The sequence below is a fragment of the Dermacentor andersoni genome, chromosome 10 (assembly GCF_023375885.2).
Source record: "Dermacentor andersoni chromosome 10, qqDerAnde1_hic_scaffold, whole genome shotgun sequence".
Taxonomy (NCBI): domain Eukaryota; kingdom Metazoa; phylum Arthropoda; class Arachnida; order Ixodida; family Ixodidae; genus Dermacentor; species Dermacentor andersoni.
In genome coordinates, this window is record NC_092823.1 from 99,647,339 (window position 1) to 99,669,499 (window position 22,161).

General features: G+C 45.0%; 1 protein-coding gene across 2 annotated transcripts in view; it reads right to left on the bottom strand.

The window, feature by feature from the left end:
• Window positions 1–530: 530 nt before the first annotated feature.
• LOC126544487 (uncharacterized) overlaps window positions 531–22,161 on the bottom strand; it is a 52,766-nt gene continuing 31,135 nt past the window's right edge. The window contains exons 3-5 of one of the 2 annotated variants that reach the window (XM_050191825.3): window positions 20,665–21,045; window positions 18,085–18,168; window positions 531–16,077 (exon numbers count right to left, since the gene is read on the bottom strand). In XM_050191825.3, coding sequence (XP_050047782.1) covers window positions 15,616–16,077; window positions 18,085–18,168; window positions 20,665–21,045 — 927 coding nt within the window. In that variant the 3' untranslated portion in view covers window positions 531–15,615. The remainder of the gene's footprint in view (window positions 16,078–18,084; window positions 18,169–20,664; window positions 21,046–22,161) is intronic. The other variant, XM_050191826.3, reaches the window with a different exon arrangement.

Consider the following 22,161-nt stretch of genomic DNA (forward strand, 5'->3'; position numbering starts at 1 on the left):
TAGATGTCGTTATAAGTGAGGAAAGCTTTTAGGTTTATTTCATTATATACAATAATTTGTCATATCGTGTTCTGTATACCGAGGTTCAAACAGTTTTCTTGTAGTTCAGGAGGACCTGAAAAAGTTGCTTAGTGGTTCACCAATGAACACACTATGATGACACAATGACTTCTTTCGGCGTCAGCATCTCTTGGGAACTACGTTTCCATGCACGAAGGCACAGGGGGCTGGTATAGTGTAGTTCTGTGGGTCGAGCTCATGCTGAATTCTGAATTGTGACTGAGTATAGTTCAACCTTAAGTCGCATCTGATACAAAAATACCTGTAATATATCCAGCATTTGTTATAAGCACACAGTATTCTTTGCACACTGATATCAGTGCGAAACATTTCATTTGCTTCATTACATTCGTGTTCATTATTTAGAGGTTCGATGGCAGTTTTATTGGGTGTAGACGTCCATCCAAGCCAAAAACTTAGCGGTAACCCATAAACTGCGGCAGTGCAGTAAGAAGCCACAAGCAGACCAATTCAAAACTTGAGATTCATTTTTTTTCCTTTTATTGCATTTCCTAGCGCTTCATGTGTGTATGTTTTTATTTGGTGACAGCAGGAGAGGATGATGGTATGACAGTACACTTGTGCTTGCAGTTAATTGGGGTTAAGTTGCTTTCTCCATGTGTTCTTCGAGTACATTGCAGATGAAATTGAATGACAAGCAAAAAGGGGTTTAGTCACCGATGATGAGTATTTGGCATTAGAAGAAGAACACGGCGCAGACAATTTCACCACAGTGAAAGGAAACCACGTGGTGAAGCCATGCCAAGACACTGCCGCACCCAGTGACGCGTGAATACACTAGAATGTGTGTCCCCAGCTAAACACTTGCATCTTCACGGCTTTACATGCCACCAATAAGCTCTTCCAGGTTGTAATTTTGTCGTGCAACAATAATCGGAACCATTGTGAGCATTTCCTTTCCAAAATAAGGTGCCCAGAGCTTTGCTGCTGAGAATGCTAGCAAACATGTAATGTCATTGAGTGCAACTTGTTCAGAGTATAAGTGAAGCAAAATGCTTTGGAAAATGATTGCAACTGCCATAAAAAAGTACCCTTCAAAGTGTTTAAAAGCTAAACTCTTAAAGTTTTCACCCTTTGGGGCGTATCTCCTCCTACAACAATAATCGTCGTTGGTCTTGCCCGCATTTCCTTTCTTTAACGCTGCGAGCCCAGTACTTTCAGATCACAAACAGCATGCGCGTTGTCAGCATGACATGCATTCTCAATCAGGAAAGTAGTGAGCGATAAGGAAATGCAAGCAAGGTAGATGACGATTACTGTTGTGAGACACATATACACCCCAAAGGGTACAACTGTTTTAAGAGTGTAAGATGCCGAATAGCACACCCTTTTTGGTGTACTCTTAAGTTGCACACAACTCATTAAAGCACATGCCGAATTGAGGTTTTGGCATTTTTTTACACCCATTGACAAGGCATGAGCATCACAGTAGCCAGTGCACATCAAAATATGGAATGCACTAATAGACTTACCCCCATATTCAGAAATGCATCTTAACTTGAAGCCCATGCTGGACTTGATATAAACGACGCCTGGTGGGGACGTGCCCAAGACGCTCATTGCGTTTCCTTAGGTGCGTTCACGACAAGCGTCATTTAAATCAAGTCAAGTGTGGGCTCCAAGTTAAGATGCATTCCTGAATACAGCAGTTAGACTGCAAATCACTTCACACCCTTGGGCTACAAGCGTCACGAAGTGCAAATCTCTTTCTTACAATGTTAAAAGCTACACGCTTTAGGGTGTATTTTCACCACTGCAGTGAGTGTCTTCACTCTTGTGAGCAAATTTTCAGTGCTGGGCACTTTCCTGCCACGAACACCGTCTGCAGCGAGACCACCCGATGGCATTTCTGGCGGGAAAGAAGCGGGCGTGTGGCAATAAAGGAATCGAGCACAAGGCTGGTGATTAATGTTATGACAAAATTGCACCCTAGAGGGTGCAGCAATATACACTCTGAAAACGGTTTACACCCTTTGAGCTGTACTTCTTGGACTCACAAAAATAATAATCTGTCGTGCTTGCATTTCCTTTCTTGAGTATTCTGCGCTCGCGACTTTCCAGTCAAGAATGCTATGTCACGCTGACAGTGTGCATGCTGTTCGTGACCTGGAAGTACCGGGCACGCAGCGTTGGAGAAAGGAATATGGGACACTGGTAAACGTCGATTACTGTTGTGGGACAAAGATACATCTGAAAGGGTGTAAACTGTTTTTATTAGAGTGTACGTGAGCACACACATAAAGTCTCCTCTTCATTCACACGTAACGCTTGTGCCAGACACTCGAATAGCAGAGAATAGATCCAAGAGCAGTGCTGAAAGTTTACAATTGCATCTCCCAGCAGAACTGCCCAACATAATGGCGCTGAGGAAGTGAAACAGTTAAATTTGGGCGCGTGAAAGCAATGCATGTGCTTCTGCACACAGCTGCCACCTTGATTTCCGAGTCAATATGGTGGGGTGTTCCAGAGAACTACAGCTCCAGCCACCGTTCTGTGCAATTCGTGACCCTTGTGGCAAAATGCCAACTGCATTAGGTGCAAATTTCTGGATAGCTGTTATGCCTTCCTGTGACGATGAGCACTCATCAGGCAACATTATCTGTCAGCTTGATGCATCCAGGTTGCTCTTATATAGATGCGCTAATTGACCTAACAGTAGGGCTGCTATGATAGTTAAGACAGCATGACCACATTTTTTTTTTGTGTGCTTAACATTACTTCATACTTGATGTATTCCTTTACATAAATGAGTTGTGTATCTTGAAAGCGTCTGCTGCGGTTGATGAAAAGAGGTGGCTGCAGCTTTTTTTTTTTTTTGCAGCTCTTTTATCGGCACGAAATGGCAGGGGAAAAATTAATGATCTGAACTGAACGCACTGGTAGCGGCAGTACCCCAGGCATGTCCTAGCCAAAACCAATACACCATGTACATGCGCAGGCAGCTTGAGGCTTTACACCAGTTGAGTCCTGCATTGAATTACAGTCGTGGCTGTGAGCAGCGGTGGTGAGCTATGTACAAGAACAATGTGTTTGTCATCGTGGCTGATGTTTTCCGCTCTTCCCTTATCTCTGACAATCACTACGCAGCATGGGAATGACCACCAAAACATGTGCAAAAAGAAAAACATGCAACGCGTGTTACATTCTTTCTCCGGTGGCTCAGACTGAGCTTTCCAAGCCACCTGACACTCACGCATGTGCTGACCACTGTTTCTGGCTAAACAGAAGGCCACAACCAACTTTTATGCCACAGCAATGTTAAAGGTGATGCTAACATTTTGAACTTTCTCAAGTTTCAGAGTGGCTGTATTCACTGACGGTGTTTTAGAAAGAGCTGGCCAAAAGTGGTGATTAACTGTTAACTAGTAATAGGCTACAAACGTTGCTCTGATGTTGCTGGTCGGCAAGAATGTCTGTTCTGCATGAACATAATGCGTGAGACATTAGCTAGCACATACACACGAGTCTTTACAGGGTAAAAGCGTTCAAAATGATACAGGACACAGTAGAGGGATGCTCAACCTTCAACAATGCACCAAGTGACCTTTACACATGCCTTTTGTGTTCTTTCACCTTGTAAAGACTGGGTGCTAGCTTGGCCGGACAACAGGTGTCATTATTTTTTCTCATAATAAAGCAATCTCAAATATTTTTAGCATTTTAGCCAATAAGCCTCCAAAACATATGCAAGTTTCTAAATTACTCTAAAGCTATCGGAGCCTGCGGTATGCAAGACAATGAGCCAACTGTGCCGTCACGGCAGAAATACAGGGCAACTGTTCTGCGCTTCAGTTTTCTAATGAAGGAAAACATTAAACCGACAGCTGTTTACTGGTTTTCTTCAAGCTGCCATCTCATTTCATTTCTAAAGAGAATAACGGCAAAAAATCCAAACATGCCAAAGGGCCGCAGGAAGGTGCTGGCTTAAATTCACCAACAGGTGGCAAACAGGGAAAGCCTTGGCTCAGAGCCAATGTTCTGACCACGCTTACTGTCCTTACCAGGGCAACAGCAGATGCTTTACACCTGTTGTTTCCACAAAATATCAGCCGCACTGCTGAAAACGGCTTTGTGCTAAGACTTCCCTTGTTTGTTCACTGTCAGTCAATTAAACGCAAGAAAATGTTTCAAACACTGCACCAGTGCATCCATCACGCTTTTCACAAAACATTTGTAACTTCTCAAACCACAACATTTCAAGAAAACGCTAGAACAAGCACAACAATGCCAGCAACCACAAATCTTGAAACAACAAGTCCTGCAACAACCAAACAAGTGCAGCTTGGCGAGTCAAACATCACTGCCAACCATCATCAATGGCTCCAGGCCATTTCACAACGTGCATCATGGTGACCACCGGTTACAGCTGTGCAACATTCAGAACATCAAAGACCTACACGCAGTGATAGATGACAAAAACTGCCATTCGAAGTGACAGCCTCCACAGGACATTGAGTTAACACCAATCCAGTGACAACATTAGGCTGGAAGTAGGTGACAAACATTTCGAAACATCCGTAAACCAGCATTACGCCTTCGGCAAGTGGCCACACCACTGTGGCCGAAACCAACCAGTGAGCATTACTGGGCGGCGTGCCGCAACTCCTTCCGTCAACCTCTCTGCAATCCTTGGCACTGCCAACAGTGTTCCAGGTGAACAAAACTGGTGCCACAGTCCACAAAAAGAAACAAAGCTGAGCCAGCTTTACATGCATCAAACATTCACAAACATCAACACTTGCTAAAACGAAGTCCATCACCTCCTAACCAGCTGTTCTACCATGGAACAATGCTGAACTCCATTCCCACAATGCTAGCGCAACGTCGGTGGCTCTAGCTGTACACGTTCGTTGGCACCGACAGTCAGTAACTTCTGAAGTGAAAGCGTTTTTTTTTTCGCATTGAAGCAAATGTCAAACTGGTTGGCGGCGTTGTAGCCAGCTAGCGTGGCTACCCAACATGCAACATAAATTCCCTGGCAAGAACATGCCAGCAGACAAGGGAAGGATGCTAATGCCCGCCTGATGTATTGTATGGCTGTGATTATGTTTGAGTGAGAATGCCGCGTACGACAAAGGCTGGGCGCAAGAAAAAAAAAAGGAAAAGTAGCTAGTGCATAAGTAAAGCCAAAGCTTCTCTCAAAACACCATCCTCGTGTATGGTTAATATAAGCAACTAATAATAACTCTATTAACATTGACTATAAAATAATGTCACCGGTCATTGTGTCCCACAGCACACAGGCTTGTAGTTGTGCAAGGCCATAATGGCTTTTAAGAAGGCATCGGTGCGTAAAACGTGCTGCAATTAATGATTTAGCTGCACACATTTCACAAAAACAACTGCGTTGGAGGCATGCGAAAGTAGGGCGGAGTGGTATCTGGCAGCCTTATTTGGGGGGGGGGGGGGGTTCTACACAAGTGCGTGGTTGATGTCATGCCTCTTAAGATTAGTACGAGTTAGAACAGCATACAACAGCCAATTTTTTACAGTAATTAGAACACCTGGCAATGCAAGCACACACTCCGTACTCCTAACATTGACCGCTATGCTTAGCATCACACTCCTTGCATTGAAAACATTTGTGCAAGCAACATCTCAAGATAATGTGCAATAATGGGCTTAAATGGCTACAAGGTGAAGCGCATGCACATTTGAGCGACGAGTACATTTGTTATCGATGAACCATTTCGACGCCAACATTTACAAAAGTGTGTATACAGGATGATCTGTACAAGTGGGCCTCAAGTTCTTTTCTTTTTTTTCAAGAACTCGGAGCAGTAAAGAAAGAAAAAGAAACAGGAAAACGCGCAACATGCGGAACACACATGTATTGCATCATGCAAACATTCAATGCCTTTAGAAACACGGATTCTTGTGAGGGTGTTTTATGATCGTCTGGATGCACAGGCGTTTCCTTCTGCTTCTAGCCATGTCTGGTTAACATTAAGGAAGCCCAGGTCTGCTTCACCAAAGGCCAGCAAGACTGCGACTTCTGGAGCAGTGTCGCATAAATGTTGTGACCAGCAATCACATTCCTGATCTACAGCTTCCAAAAATGGATGAGGGGACCGCTCAAAGTTTTTTTTTTTCTTCCTCTGCAAACACATTTCGCAACCTTTGTCGCTCGCCTTGATTGTGCACAACTTGCATTTGCTTTCCGTTACTGGATCTTCCAACATTGTTCAAGACAATGACAGGCTTTCGCCCCCGCACAGTTTAGTTCTGCTACCCTTAAAGGAGTACTGACATGTACAAGCTACTCACATGTAAAAGGATGACATTTAGCAATAATGGGGGTTGCGAAAAACTTATAAAATAGTTTAATTTGAAACTAAAGTTGGCTTCGAAATGCCAGACCTGGTGTCATCAACGTTGTCGCGGCATCATGACTCAAGAGCTAAATTTGCTGATGTGTAACAATAAGAATAGGTGTGATGATGTTGCTCATAAAAAAATAATTAACGCATGGCGTATGTTTGACAATTTCCTGAATTTTTCTGATGATTTAGAGGATTTGGACCTTCATGTAATTAACACAACAGAAAAAAAAGATGACGAATGTTTTGTCAGTACTCCTTTAAAATTAAAGACACTGTGTGGCGTGTGTATAATAGTAGGCAAATGCAGCTCTGAGCGTTTTTGTTTTACACAACTTTGCACAAGGTCAGGGGCAGTGGTAACGCAACGCTTGCAGACGGCACAAACTTGTACCGCTAGTGTCTCGCAAATATGAAAAGAAGTGCAGTTTCCTGTGGTACCGATTTAAGTCTCAAGGCTTTGAAATCAATATTACACAAAGCCAACCACATGCGAAGTAAGAGATTTTGCGGGAGCTGATCGTCGAGCATTTAAAAGCTTCAAATGTACACACGTTAAGCACGTTGGTCAGGTATTCTCCCCTGTTCAGTGACTACGGTTGAGGCGGCCTTATATCAATGACTGAAAAAGAACACAACAGGCAAGAGTTTGGCTAGAGTGACAGATTATGCTGCCAAAAGTCCTACAGTATGTTATATGCCGAGAGAGGTAACATTCGCAGTTGAAGATGTAAAACTTAACAGAAACCTGTTGCCCTCAAAAGTATAGAAATGTTCAGGAGGAAATTAGCTTTTCCACAGGCTTAAGGAATTGCAACTGTATAGACAGCAAGCATAGAATAACCCACCCACAAGGTGGACCATCACCATCCAACGACACGCCTGCGTCAGTGTGCGGATGCTCCACCACAAATTACAGCCTTGACGAGTCCGATAAGACTGCACATAAGAGGGCACCACCACGCTTTTGCAAACAGCGTGGTTTGACTATCACCGAGTCCTTCCGCAGAAAAATCAGTGAATCGACAAACTTCCTTTTTTCATGTCAGGATGCAATGTGGCCCTTGTGTTGATCAGTCGTTGGCCATTATTTGGCAAGTATAAAATAGGGCGCAAGATCATTAGCAGCTCGAGATGGGGAATTGGTTCTGCGTTCTCACAATGAATGCGCCAATCCTGTGCAATGTTTGTACTCCTTCATCACTTAAGAAGGACATCCTCTTTATTATGCATGATGCTATGGACATTTTAGCCAGATTTGCAATACTGTGTGGACCATCGACACACATTACACATAACTTATTTCTTGATGCACCCCTTACCAGTGGCATCTTCAAATGTAGACAACACATTAAAAACCTGAGTGTTCTTCAGTCTTCTTTTTTTCATGCTTGTGGTTTTGAGGCATCAACTTGGCATTTATAATCATGGACTTGGTGACTAAAGGGGCTACAATTAAGGTGGTACTGTTGCTAAGCCTATTTCTCTCTCTTTTCAACTTTCAAGACAACTGCAATCACTGAACAGATGGGCAGACAATGACAACGTGCAAATCATCCAGCAATAAAATTACTCCAGCTGTAAAAAAAAAAGCAGTGCAGAAAGAAATATATCGTCCTATTATCTCTGTGAATGTAAACCATTGAGTGCCATGCAAGCACAGCAATGTGACTACGAGTGCTACGGACTATGCACACTGACAAGAAAATGTGCAAAAACAGTGTGTGCTCTCTCTGAATTGTGAAACTTCATCTCACGGCTCTGCTCAATAAACACGCAGTTAGTAATGTGCACATAACACAAACGCAGCACAGTGTACAGCAACGGGGAACAAGAAAGAAAAAAAATGTAAACTCCCAAAAACCCGTGACTAACACCCGACACGATTGTCATATAAACTATGATATATATATAGTACAGTATGCGATCTTGTATGCAGGTCACTGTCTGCACAGTTTAAAAAGACAGCACTAAACAGATGCTGCACTGTTACAGATTACACTAAAATACGGCTATAGCATAATATGTGCATCTCTTTTTTTTTAGTGTGTGCTTTCTCTTAACAGCATCTAAATAATTTCAACGACGGTCACACTCATGACACGTCTGAATAAACAATGCCCTATAAAAAATGTCAACAGCTTAAACAACATGCCAACTGGTTTCATCATTCCATTTTTACTGTAGCTAGGCCACTGGCTTGATCTTTCTTTTCCATCTTTCTTGGTGTCAGTTGTGGCGTGAAAAAGGCTATAAGCTTCGAAAGGCCAAGCCAAGTGAAGCAAGATAAGACAGAGGTGCAATCTTGAAAACAACAAAGCAAAGCTTGAATAGAACTCTCACATCGGAGTATTTTGACCAGAACGAATACACTTGGTACTACTACCATCTCAGCGGGACACCAGAACACAAATGCAAAGAGGAGCTTTGGTAGCAGCACCTGGTGGACCTGTGTTCAAATAGAACATGCTACAACATTCTTCTGTTGAGTAACAATTCTTGGCACATAAGAGCAGAGCAATGAGAAGTCTGCATTACTGTGAAAAACATTTATGCCAGCAGATAAGGGTACGCAGCCACAGCTTGTAATGCGAGGCCAACGTGGTTGAGAATGTTACATGGTATTACCGCCAAGTGAGGCCATCGCAGCTTTGTCCGGGTGTTTTGCTGAAATGGTAATGCTAAGCCACATAATAAAATTTTGACGGATAAAAGGGGAAGAGGGAGTTAAGACTCTTGCTATCACTAATCTGAGAAGCTTTCATCTACCATTAATAACGTTTAGCAATGCCTGCCCAGCATGAATTCCTTAGATAAGACACGTTTTATTTTTTATGCTATATCCTGGCTCTCACTACAAGAAATGCAACTTTTGATATTATAAATGTTTACCATTACACATGTTCAAAGCTGGCACAGCATTTTCAAAATGAACTCTTGAAAATTACTCTTTGAGACCAGTTATGCAGTTCTGTTAGCTCCTACAAATAAGACTGCAGCCACTTTTAAGGACCTGAAAGTGATGGGAATGCCCCAGGAAACACCTATCAGTCAGTTTAAGTTCCTGGAGCATCCTGAAAGTTCTCCAACCAGCACCCACGTTTGAACGCTCCTAAACTTTGCTCCGAAGAGCCACAGATTGTTCACACTATAAGGAGCAAGTAGATGAAGCAATCATTGTCTCATCACTAGTTTTCTTCACACATTAGCCCAACTTGTGTCAGCTATGCCAGAAGCGCCTGGAAGTCTGGGACAGCGTTGTAAGAGAATGTAAAGCTAACATGCATGCCAACCACCAAAAAGAAGAGTAGAGGACGAAACTGCTGTATCATGTTGAAGTGAGAAGAAGAAAAGAAAGAAAGAAGTGTCCTGTGGCCTAGCTACAATGCCTGCGTCAATGTATAAACGTGCCCACACAAACCAAATAACTTTGCAAGAGCTTGCTTCCCTCTCAAAAGAGGAAGGTCGCGCTCTCAGGTACGTCGGTCATCTCCCGAACACACAGTTATGTAGTCAAGAGAGAACAAAACACAAGACAACAACAACAACGCAAAACAACAATGGCAAAACGCAGGAGCACAGCGCCTCTCGTCACTGCGTGTGCGACAAATTTTAACCGCCGGCTTTACTGATGTGAAAAAAGTGTTACTCAGGCGAGAAGCAATGCAGGGTGCATGTAATCGTGGATACATCACCTTCATACATACTTTGAACGAGCGTGTGCCATATCGTTAAATGCTGTGATGCCTGTACAAAAAGAAACGTGCAACCCATCACGCGGGCTGCGCAAAAGGACTGAGTTAATGGGGAGGGAACAAACTAAACAAAACGAACACTGGTAATGCCAACAGAAACAGTGGCCTGCCTGCCACCGGAACGCAATGAAAAAGACTTCTCTTTCCTCCCACGGGCCGCAAGTCTACTTGTGCCCAAGAAAGACGGTCACGTGCTCACAGTCTTGGAGAGTCTTCAAAAGACACCATCAAGAACAGCTGGCTGCCAGCATTATGCAGACCTCAATATTGGAGGCAGCAAGTTCGTGCTGAGACTAGCTGCACGCGACCCGCTGCAACATCTCATGTTCTCAAACAAGACTGTTCCGTCTGCTCACTGAACGCCGAAAATGTAACAAGATTTGTCGCATCGTATTTGTCAATGATAAAAACTCTCATGCAAAACAAGTCATAAATATAAGCTACTACTTGTGTTGTGCAATTTACATCACGGAAGCGACGCCAATACTCTTGCTTTGTGCGTGACCCATCTTCCATTTCGTGAAAACTCGAATGCCGTGAAAGTTGGGAGTGGCTGCCAGCACAATTGTGCGGCACTCACGAAAAGCGAGCCAACCCACACATCTGAAAGTCGCATTAAGAGTGTACTCAATTAATGAATTTGGCTTGGTCTACAGAAGATGCGTGCTCAAATATGCTGCTCCGATAAAAATGATGATACCCGCTTACTTGCCCCCTTCTTCTGATAGCCAGTGTTCTGCTGCAACATGGAGGAAGGAAAGCGTAGGAGGAGCCCCGGCCAGCCCGGACATCTTGGAGAAAGTGTGGCGGAAGTCGTGTGCTGTTTCTCACAGATAAGCACCGAGCCTGGTACCTCAAACGTCAACGTCGCCATGGCAACCACGCTCCTGATGCTCCCTCACTGCTGCTCTCGGCCTCCAAAAAGCGATACCAAATTTTTCGACCCGGATCACTCTCGAAGCCAATCCCATTCGCGAGATAATCTAAGTTTGGAGTGTGGTGCATAAGCTTGAAAGTTGTGCTTTGGGTCTGTAAGTGTCAGAGTGTTGGCCAACAACAGCGACGCGCGCGTAATCACGGCACGGGCCTTTGTTGACTTCTCCAACGTGCCACCGAAAGACACAGGGGCACGTCTGCTTCACTAAAGCTGTTGCAGAAGTTTCGTAGGGTTTTGTTCTTACACGTGCGGGCAGCACACATTGGCAGCGGCTTGTTGCAACGCGAGTTCAAAGCTCGCACCATCTGTTCAGGTGAGCTGATTGGAGAATCAAAGGGCACACCAATATGGTTGCTCTTCTGGCTTCAAAAACACGACGTCAGGGCCTCTCCCATTTTTTTCTTTCCTCCATGTGCTGCAATAACAGTGCCAATTATGGGGTACCCAAACAGCAAGAAATTTTTTTAAGTGAATATGAACATGATAGAAAATCTCCCTTCAAATACTGAATTGAATACCAAGTATTCTCTGATTTCTAATTAATGTGAAGTAGAAAGGTTGCATGGAGTTGGCTTGATTAGAAACAAAATAATTATTTACATTATCCGAAACATGTTACGCCGGCAAATTGAGCAGGCTGTGAATTAGAAATAACTGGAAGGCGATTGCACCTGGTCCATTAATGACGATGGCTGTAATGAAACAATGGAACAGCCCGCTGCCAGATACGCATAGTGCATTGTGTTCACTGAAGGCCCTCAGTGTAGCAGTACTACAGCACCACACATCAGTTTAAAAGGATGCAGAACATGGAGAGAGAGGCTCAATAAAAATTGCTTTCCTAAATTTAGACAAGAAATTTGTAGCACGCCTAAGCACAGTGCATCCTTATGCAATTTCTGGATATTATTGTGCAGAATTAGCTGCTCCCTATGTTGACCTGAAAACTGATCCCTCAGCACAGACATCTCGGCTGTGTTGCAGCAGAATTATTTGGAATGCTAGTCGCCAATTTCTCTTTGTAGACTATGCATGATGATGTACCTGCTGCATACATACATGCAGACTACATAGTATATGTAGACTACATACAGTCGAACCTGGATATATCGAACCCACATAACGAATTATTGCGTAGAATGAACAGTTGCAAAATCCTCTTGAAAGTTTTTGTAATATAATATTTTTATTTTATATATCAAATTACCTATATATATAGAACTTTTCTGTGATTCCTTTCAGATTGAATATATTCGAGTTCAACTGTACAAATGTGCAGACTATGTACACACGGGTAGACAATATGTGTTGTTGTCCCTTACAGTCGAACAGAATCAGATATCTGAAAATTTTGAATAGCTAATTCTCGAATGGAACACAAAGTGAATAGCAAAGACTGTTCGATTCGTATTTGAAATTTTAAACATTCGGACACCCCTAGTCACTAGACTGCCATTTACACAGAAATGGAAGATACGGCCCGCCACGCTTACAGTCACATTACCCGCACATCTTTTTTGCCAAGCCATTATTGTAATATCTGAGCGCCAAATAAAAGACTGCATAAATTGTGAACAAAAGACCCGTATCGTAGGCAAATAATCATAGCAAACAAAGATGTCTGCCTTTGCCAATACCGCATGACCAGCAACTTCCGATGAATCACAAGTCATGGAGCGCATAAAAGACGTGAAAGAATGTCTCAATGCTGGGCCTGAAGGAAGGGGAAAAGCCGAGGTACAAAGCATCAGAAGCCAAAGCTAAACAAAACGAGCCCCGTAATGGGATTTTAAAGAAACTGTCAGCACGAACAAAAATAACTGCGTGCTTTATAAAAAAAGCTGCACTAACACGACACTTATGCATCAAACTGCCTAATGTGAACATGTTGGCGGAAGCTCGGAAAAAAAAAAAAAAAACACTGGCGTTTGTAAAAATTCTGCTGGATTCGGGAGGCCCTGCTCAAATTATGAAGCATATGAAGGACACACAACAACCATGAAATGATTTTGTGAACACCTTACTCACATTCCCAATTTGTGCATTTGCATAATCAGGCTATTTTCGGCTACAGGGAAGCAAAAGAAGTCAAAAGCTCGCCCACCTATGCATGCGCATGGCTAGGCACTTTACTGTAAACGTTAATGCATTGTGAATGTATTAAAATTCATGAGCACAGCCTGTCACAGCCCTCTGAAGGTCAGTGTATTATGAACATCAGATTTTTCACAACACCTTTTCCTTGCTTGAGAGCCGTAAATTTGATTGTATTTGTATAGGAGTAGTTCCGCCACCTTTAGAGTGGTCATATTTCACATTGATGTCACATTTTTGCACATCGGTGCAGCAGTACTTCCAAGCGGCCACTCATCAATGGTGGCAGCACCTTTTGGAAAAATTTTCACGTCGCTGTTTAGTGAAAAGATCAGTTTGAATTCAGCTTCAAGCTTATAGCGAAATCGTACAGTCTTGCCACATTTTCCAGGAGATGTCCTACGAAGAGGGACAATCATCTGAGTGGCACAACTGAGCATTACTGGTCATTAACCCTCTGCACACACCTTTAAGCACTACTAATGCCATTCAAATGCAATAAGAGCCATTCACTGAGGACATTAACCAGTCAATTACCAACAGCTAGACTTTTTGGCACTTCATTAGTGGCTGAGCAGCCAAGGCAACATGGTCTCTGCAGGTAAAGTTAGCCGCAAGAAAAATCAAAAGGCACTGGTTTATTAAGGCCATTTATCTATCTGAACAAAACTTGAGCCACTGCTTTAAATGTCCCACCAAACCATTCCTGTCAGTTTTGAAGCTAACGTTCAAAAACATCCTTTTCAAGTGCAGTACTCCAATCCTTTCCCAATACTTTCGTCAAAAAGAAGGCTCCAGTATGATCGCCTGATCCTCATGCTTTTGTCCCCGTTTCAACCTTGCAGCATATTAACCACCTAGCGCATAGTTTAATTTTCACCATGTACATTTTGGGTTCTGACACTTAGTTCCAAACCTGGACTCCAGGGCCTAAATGCTAACTTGTTCCTTCCATTTGCCAAGGAAGTCCCATGGAGGCTAAGCGTATTTACAAGCAAGCTGCTAACATCTTACACTCTCATACCCCTGTTAAGTGTGGAAACCATGACAGACTGTGCTCACGAAAAGTATATTCATTTCCTCAAGGCAGCACCATGTTTCAACAAAGAGAACAGTCCAGTAAGAGAGATGTTTACGACATGACCAAAATAAAAAGTCCCCAAGACAGATTGTGAGCACTGAATAGACCTGACATACGAGGCACAGGTTTGGGCCCTAAGTCAGAGCACTGAGACGAAGACGAGTTGTTTTATGATGTGAACACAACCGCAAGATCAGCAAGTTCCAAGGTCACAGTCTGTGGCTAGTCAGATGGCCACCGCCCATCCCAACCTCTATATCATTGGCACAACACAGTTTCTTTTCACCAGGGGCCTACTACACAGATGCATGTAAACAAACACTGGGATGCCCACAAACTTCGACAATCACGCACAATACACGAACAGAACACCGACCTTGACTCTAAAGGCCAACCTCGACCTTGAACACGACCTTGAACATGACCTTAGCCATGATGCCCATCCAGATGGGCCAGGTGAACACAGAAAAGTAAAATGTTCATCTTCAACTCCCTGAAAAAAAAACGGGGGGGGGGGGGGGGGGGGCAACGAGTGACTTTCAATCTGTGAAAGGCCTTGACTCTCTTGGTCCAATACACCAACTGGCCTTCAACCTTCTAAAGCTTGGGCCCATCTTTTTCAAATAACCCCTTGACCACAACAGCAGTGGCAGACACATTACAGAGTCCAGAGCTCTTCAAGGAGCCAGCTCTTTGTGCCACGAAAAACACGAATGCCACACATAGATGGATTTCCATCGCCTAGGCCAGCCTTGAAGGCCCTGGCCTTGAACACACGGGTCGGCCAAACTGGCCTGTCCTCACCTTCGTGGGACAGTCTGCACGGTGACCCAGAAGACCCATAGGGGGCAAAATGAAGTAAGCTAGGAAAAGAAAGGTTGCAAAAGACAAAAACGAGCGGAAACAAAACCCCAAGAAATCAACAGTTGCACACCACCTCACAGAATTTTGTTAAAAACCCCGCAGAAAAGCAGGCATCACACCCACAGGAAAAAGAGGATCACAAAGCGGTGGCAGACTGGCATTATAAGCAGGGCCTTGGTAGTGCTCGTGCGCACACAAGTGATGCCCACGCTTCGGCTCCACGGCCTTTTACCCCCTACGCATCTTCCGACTCACCGTACTCACAGGCAGTACAAAACACGAGCTCAGAGCTCACAGCTACGTAAGGCTGAAGAAAAGAGGAGAACGCAGGAGAAAGCAGAAGAAAGCAGCCAAGTGGCCTCTTCAAGCCCGCAAAGAAGGAGGCCTCCGTGAAAGGGCCTCCTTGTTCCCAGATCATCTGAGGGTCGCGCCGCGAGCTCTGCAGCGGCGGTGACCCCGATCACTCAAAGCACGGATGGGCGGTCACGACCTTGACGTCCAGAACACCCCGTGGCCCCTCTGGCAGACGGCCGAGACGCTGAGCACGCTGTGCAGCGAGTGGCGGGTCTTCTCGACGGGAGCACCGCACCGACTGCAGAAGCGAAACAGGGGCTCCAGCTCCTTCCAGGTGACTGTGTACTCGCGCGAGGCATTGGCCACCGCCCTCATGGCTGCCAGCGAGAGGTTCTCGGGCATCTCGGCCGGGGGTGTTATCGCCACCGCGGGAGCCGCCGGCGGCATCTTAAAATTGCTTTCCATTTGGGCATCATTGCCGCGGGAGCGAATTGAGAGGTCAGTGGCCATGCACTCGGCTTCCTCACTGTCGCCCGCCCCTTCATCTTCCTCCTCCTCCTCTTCGTCGATCTTTGTGGCGCTGTTCCCATGGTGGTCGTCCTCGTAGCACTGCAGAATGCATTCCGGCTCAAAGATGCGGCCCATGTCGGCCTGAAACATAGGCACCAGCATGCGGTCATGACCTTAGGGCCCTAAGTGCTGTATGTGCAACTGGTTTAACACGGCACAAAACAAGGGTGTATCACCAGGGCTGTACCACCCCGGTGGATCACATTCGGCGATCCTTTCAGCTCCGTGTGAAGCACAGGAGAATTACACTGCGTAGGGCTGTGAACACCACAACTCTCCAGACAAACACCTGGGCCGGTATAACATAGCGATTCCTATTGCTCGACTCTATGCCTTTCTTATCATCCACTGCTCAGGACCAGCCACTCCTGGCTGGTCCTGAGATGGTGGCATACTGAAGGTATGGAACAAAGGTGGGTGTCCCTGAATGTTGTTGCATTCACAGTCTTGTTAAGAAAGCCCTGCAAATTAATTTTTTAGGATGGGATAAAAAAGCCTGCTTAGTGACTAGCCGACACCCCCATGAATGCCCAAGCCAAATATTACGTCTGTGCGTGCAGCAGAGAGGCTACAATATTGCCCCCAGAAATGTAGGCGATAATGTAGGCAAAACACCACTCGGGCTGATGACGACGCGCAAAAAGGAAAAGAATTGTTGCGTTACACCTACCCTGAGCCACTGCACGGCAGGGGGGTCACTTGGCATTTACAGATGGTCTTCCAGCCAAGGTTTATGCAGTCAATTTATTTTTCACTCCATTTCGCAAAACGAGATGGTAGCATATTTCCATTCTTTTCAATTATGCAGAGTTGAATGTCTGAGCCCATCCCACTTCAGCAATGGCTGTTTGTTAACAGTCATTTGACTTAATTCTGGCTAGGTGTCACAAGGTGGCAGCCTAGACAATTTGGAGCTTTCTTTTTTCTTTTTGTTCCTCGTAGCGTGGCAGGAATGCCTGAATAAACGCAATAAATGTATGTGTCCGTGTGTGCCACAGTTTTTCCAAGGTCGATGGCCCCGGCACAGATTACGTGACCACTGGGAAGTGTGCCAATTATGATGCCCACAGCCCTTTATTTCCTTCCTGCTTTGGTCCTTATTACAATATAAACTACTACTGCTACAAAGTAAAGGAGAATTCACAAAAACAAAGCTATTGTATTGTCATTAAATTCAAATCAACATAAGCAACATTTCATCCCCGTTCCATCCTGAGCTTCCAAAAAACTGAATGATTCCGGAATCGATCTAATTCCGGGATAGCAACTCCGCATCTCTGCTTCTAGCAACACTGTATTCTTGACCACCACACGGTATTGACGGTCAAGAACGCAGCAGCAACACTGTAAATGGTGAAACTAACTCTTTATTGAGCGAACCTGTGCCCAGAAAAACAGGCTACACTCAAAGCACAATGATAGCGGCGAACACAGTCGGCAATCGTCGAAACTCTGATCAGTGAGTCAAATGCGTCGGCTTTTATACATTAGTCATTGAATGTTCCAGAGTAATCGCTGGTGCCCGTGTGTCTTCCAGAAAATACTGCACAATTCGCATCGTGCATACAATCAGATTACACAAGGTTCAGTGACAACAGACAGCCGACAGAACCATCGATAACATTAGAGAAACTTCCCATACATGCAGGCGCATCCTGCGCTGAGCGATAACATTTGTTAGATTGCGAAAAGCAGTCACCCAAGAAAGATAACCAAGTACACGTGTCAATATGCATGGACCAAGCCCACCATGCAGCGTCATGTGCTCATGGGGTTTTCCTTCTGGCATGGAATAGTTAACGTGTCCACCTTGAGCGAGGCGGTTAGTATAGCCATGGCTGATGTATCCTTCTACCCACTTTTAACTCGCACTTTCATTTTTAGACGTCGGGGAGCAGCTGTAACTACCAACTGCTCTGCATCCTCATTGCTCTTTCGACTTAAAACCCACCGAGGTGCAGCAATACCAACATCACTCCAAATTGCCAATCGAGAATACAGCTCCCAGCCAATGAGGTCAAATCACTGACTTCACAGTTCGAGGGCTCGGCGCCTGCTGTTCTATTTACAATGTGAAGCCAGACCAACCTTGTAGCCGTACGGTGGGATTCTGAAACAGACACTGATTTCACCAGACTTCTCTTGCACATGAAAGCTCTCCTTGAGTGTCCCCTGTGTGTACAGAGATTTGCAGAGCTGGTGTTAAGAAGATTGTATTTAAGAAGTGAAAAATTTTCTAGATAACATTAGTCATATTATAGAAGACATTTCTTTTACATGTAATCGTAAGAGTGAAAACACAAAGAAATCAGTGCAGGTCATGCAATGGCCTTGAAAACTGAAGGCATGGAAGAAAGACGGGTGTCCCCGAATTTTGTTGCATTCACAGTCTTGTTAAAGGAGCCCTGCAAATTAATTTCTTTAGGATGAAAAAAAAAAAGCCTGCTTAGTGACTAGCCGACGCTCCCATGAGTGCCCAAGCCAAATATTACGTCTGTGTGTGCAGCAGAGAGGCTACAATTTTGCCCATTACACTTTCCTTTAAATTCTGAAAAATACAAGCCACTTTTCACGGTAGTTTATCATGAACGGATAAACATTGTGCCTATTTGCCAAAATCTGCTTCGTGGTGCCTCCGGCAGGTCTAAAATCAGAGAAACTTCCAGAGTGACAGGGTGGTGGCGCTACCTGTTGGAGGACAAATATGTCAGATAACATGGCTTCTGAGACTGCGGGGCACCACAGACCGATATTGGAAGCTGTAGGTTTTCGTGCTTGTGGGGAACTCCTTGAACCCACCCTTCCTTTGCTCATGTGCGCCTCGGACTTTCTGCCCCGAGCGATCGCTGGGGATGTGTGATTCCAGCCTTGTATTGGATGGAGTACATTCCCTGTAGCCGCTGGCACAATGCGAAGCCTACTGCCTGCACATGCGACTCATGCCGTTCTGGGCACCGCGCATACTAACAGTGCCCAAGAACCCAGTCCCTCTCATGCTCTTTTTGACATCTCTTCTGTAGCATTTGAGGTGCAGGAGCACCTCCACCTGGCAGACCCACTTTCGGCACCCTTGGCTATCGGACGTTCAGACCCGCCTGCTGATTCCACGCTTCTCTTAGCACAGTGGCCCAGCCCCCCATTGTGTGGCCAACATATTTCAGAAGGCTTCCTAGGGAGCTTTCACCCACAGTCCGTGACAGTCGCCCTATGGCATAATCCCTAGGTGGTAGGCACCTTTTTCACGTGTCGGGAACTAAACCCCTGTTGTTGATACTACAGCTGGAGTCGTCCCTACACCATGCTGGTGAGTCAGCAAACCTACCGCGGCAACTCATTGCGTGTGTCACAAAGTAGGGACGAGCTAGATGTCTCCTTAGACCTTAGCTAGCCAGTACCGAGCATGTTAGCCCACATCAAACACATTCTTTATCTTTTTTTTTTAAGTTACAGGGCCCCTTTAGACACCAAAGTGCAAAGGCAAAAAAGGGAGGACACAAAGATCAGTGATCAAATTTGTTCTTTCCAAAAAAATGGTACACACAGAGGCAGCCACTCACATGGCAAGCAGCATGTGCCCACAAATTAACACTGCAGTGATAATCACCTGTGATTGGAAGTTCCATAACGAAACTCCGTGGTGATGATGAAACAGGCTACATCCACATCTTTTTTGTATACATTATATATATATATATATATATATGATGTAAAATTTAATCTTGACCAATTCATTCATCTCGACCTAGCTAAGAACGCGTATAAAATAAGATGAGATAGACAGGTTTGTTCTAGTTCAGGGGCTCACAAAGTAAAGACAACCCGAGCACAGTGCACCCTTTAACCAAAGCCTGTCCTTCCAGAAAAATAAAAAACTCATGGCAAATGGCCATGATGCAGTGCGATCACTTGCTGCGAAAGCAAATGATGACTATCTATACTGCGAGTTATGACATGGATACCAAAAGAAATGGTAAACTATACCAAAATTGTTATGTAAATAATACCTGAAAGGAACAATATAGACCACAGTGTGACGACGGTGAGGCAGCAAATCATTCTTGAAATTTAGAATTCTGAGAACAATGTCACGAACAAGTTCTTTTTAATTGATGCAGCATAAAGCTCTCCTTTTTCTGTTAAATACCTTTTTGTGCCATTAAAGGAGTGCATAGTATAAACTTCATCAACTTTTTCTGCAACGAGCCCGTTTGTGCCCATAAATTGCTACTCATTAGTTAATGGCAGAGGGTCACCACCTTGGCTTCATAGTCCATCTGGTTGTTTCTGGTTCACGATAGCGTAAAATTATTCCACTCTGTTTTTATTCCAAATCCACCATTAGCCTTCTGTGACTGGTCAAAATTTTTCTTGCTGTGCCGATACGAGCATGGCCCGAAAATCTATAACCGATCATGGGGGGCTAGTGATGGATACGGAATAAAAACAGAGCAGAATAGTTTCACCCTACTGCTCAAGCAAATGTGTGCACTTCTATCTTCTTTCTTTTTCGAAATTAATAGAGTTGCAAGCCAGTGGCACTTCGCCTTTATCTATCAACTTTGATCCACACTGCAGTAAAACCATGAATCGGCACAAGCCTGCCCAGCTTTTCAGGTCTATAGACATTTACATTTCCTGGGAAAGCTCTGCATCTCAAGGTAAGCTTACCATGCCGGCACCGTCTTCGCGGAGGCGCTTGACGTCGCGGCAGAAGCCATCCATGACCGGCACGTCCATCTTCATCGGTCCCCGTGGAAACAGCATGAGGTTGTTGTCCGGGGAGCGTAGTGCCGGCGGAAGCAACAGCTGCGCGGGTGACATCAGTGCAGGGTGGGCCTGGGGGCACATGGCATGGTCCTCCGCGTGGTGGTTGTGCAACATGAGGGGAGGCGGCAGGTCGGGGTGGCCCAGACCGCCGGCGCCGAGCGGAATGATGGTGAGTTCGTTGGAGCCCTTGACCAGGTGCTCGAAGGGCAGTGCGGGAAGGATGGGGCGCGTGAGCTTACCCATGCGGTCGCCGGCACGGACGAACTTGCGGCGACCGTCCCTCTGCACAGATTGCGAGCCATCGGCTATCACCATCAACAGTAGCAGCCTATTTCACTCATACCCCGTGCGACATAGCGCAAGCAGGTCGCGTGAGCTGACAGGGAAAAATGCATGAATGGTGCTACCGTAGGTCAGCACACTTACTCACAAGCACATTGGCTCCTACTTGGTGTACACTCATTTAACAGGCACGAGTGTGTGACGAAGGGAAGGGTTTGAGCGGACATGATTATGAACCTGAGTGAGTGCTTGTGTGTTTGAGTGGACATGAGTATGAGCGTGAGTAGGTGCCAGTAAGTGTGAATGGAAGCAACTATGAATGCAACTCAGTAGGCAAGCATGAACGAAAACGTGAGCGAGTGCCAACGATTGTGTGTACAGATGAGTGTGTACTCACTCCTGACAACCACCTATTGGTGCTACTGCCAAGCTGTGGCTTGAGAGATCTTTGCGATAATCTTAAAGAAAGTTTTACTGCAAGGCAGTCTGCCTAGCTAAGCAAGGTAGTCTGCCTAGATTATTGCCATTCTTAGCCAGTACTTGTACATTAATCAATAATAAAGAAATGCTCACTGCTTATGTGGCATGTAGCAGTTGTAAGCATTCAGTAGTGCTTTGTATGGAAATCCACAAAAGGCACTCTCTCATAGCATAAAAAACTTGACAGCTGAATTCACGAAACTTGACGGTATTTTGTACAGGCACATAGACAAAAAAATTTTAACGGAGGATTACGATACTCCCTAATGCTAAATGTGAGGGCAGATTTATACGTGTTCTCATTTCGCGATATAGTGGATGGTACGAACAATCTGCCTCATGTGGCACATTGCAAACGGAGCAAAGTGCGGCGCAACTGCCTCGCTAATCAGAAGATTGCATGAGGCAGCGCGTGGGTGACGTGCGAGTGCAATTCACAGCAGCTGCCGCAGACAGACGTCCGGTCATGCAACGCTTTGTTTCCATAAATGGTATTGGCTGACATGCTCGCCGCATGCTTTATCGATGGCGTCATCAGTGAAAAGGAGACGGTGCGCTACTCTGGCGCTGGCTCGTAACAGTCATCGCCGCAGAGTCCATCTTGCATGGCACTATGCTTTTCTTCTCACGCTTTTC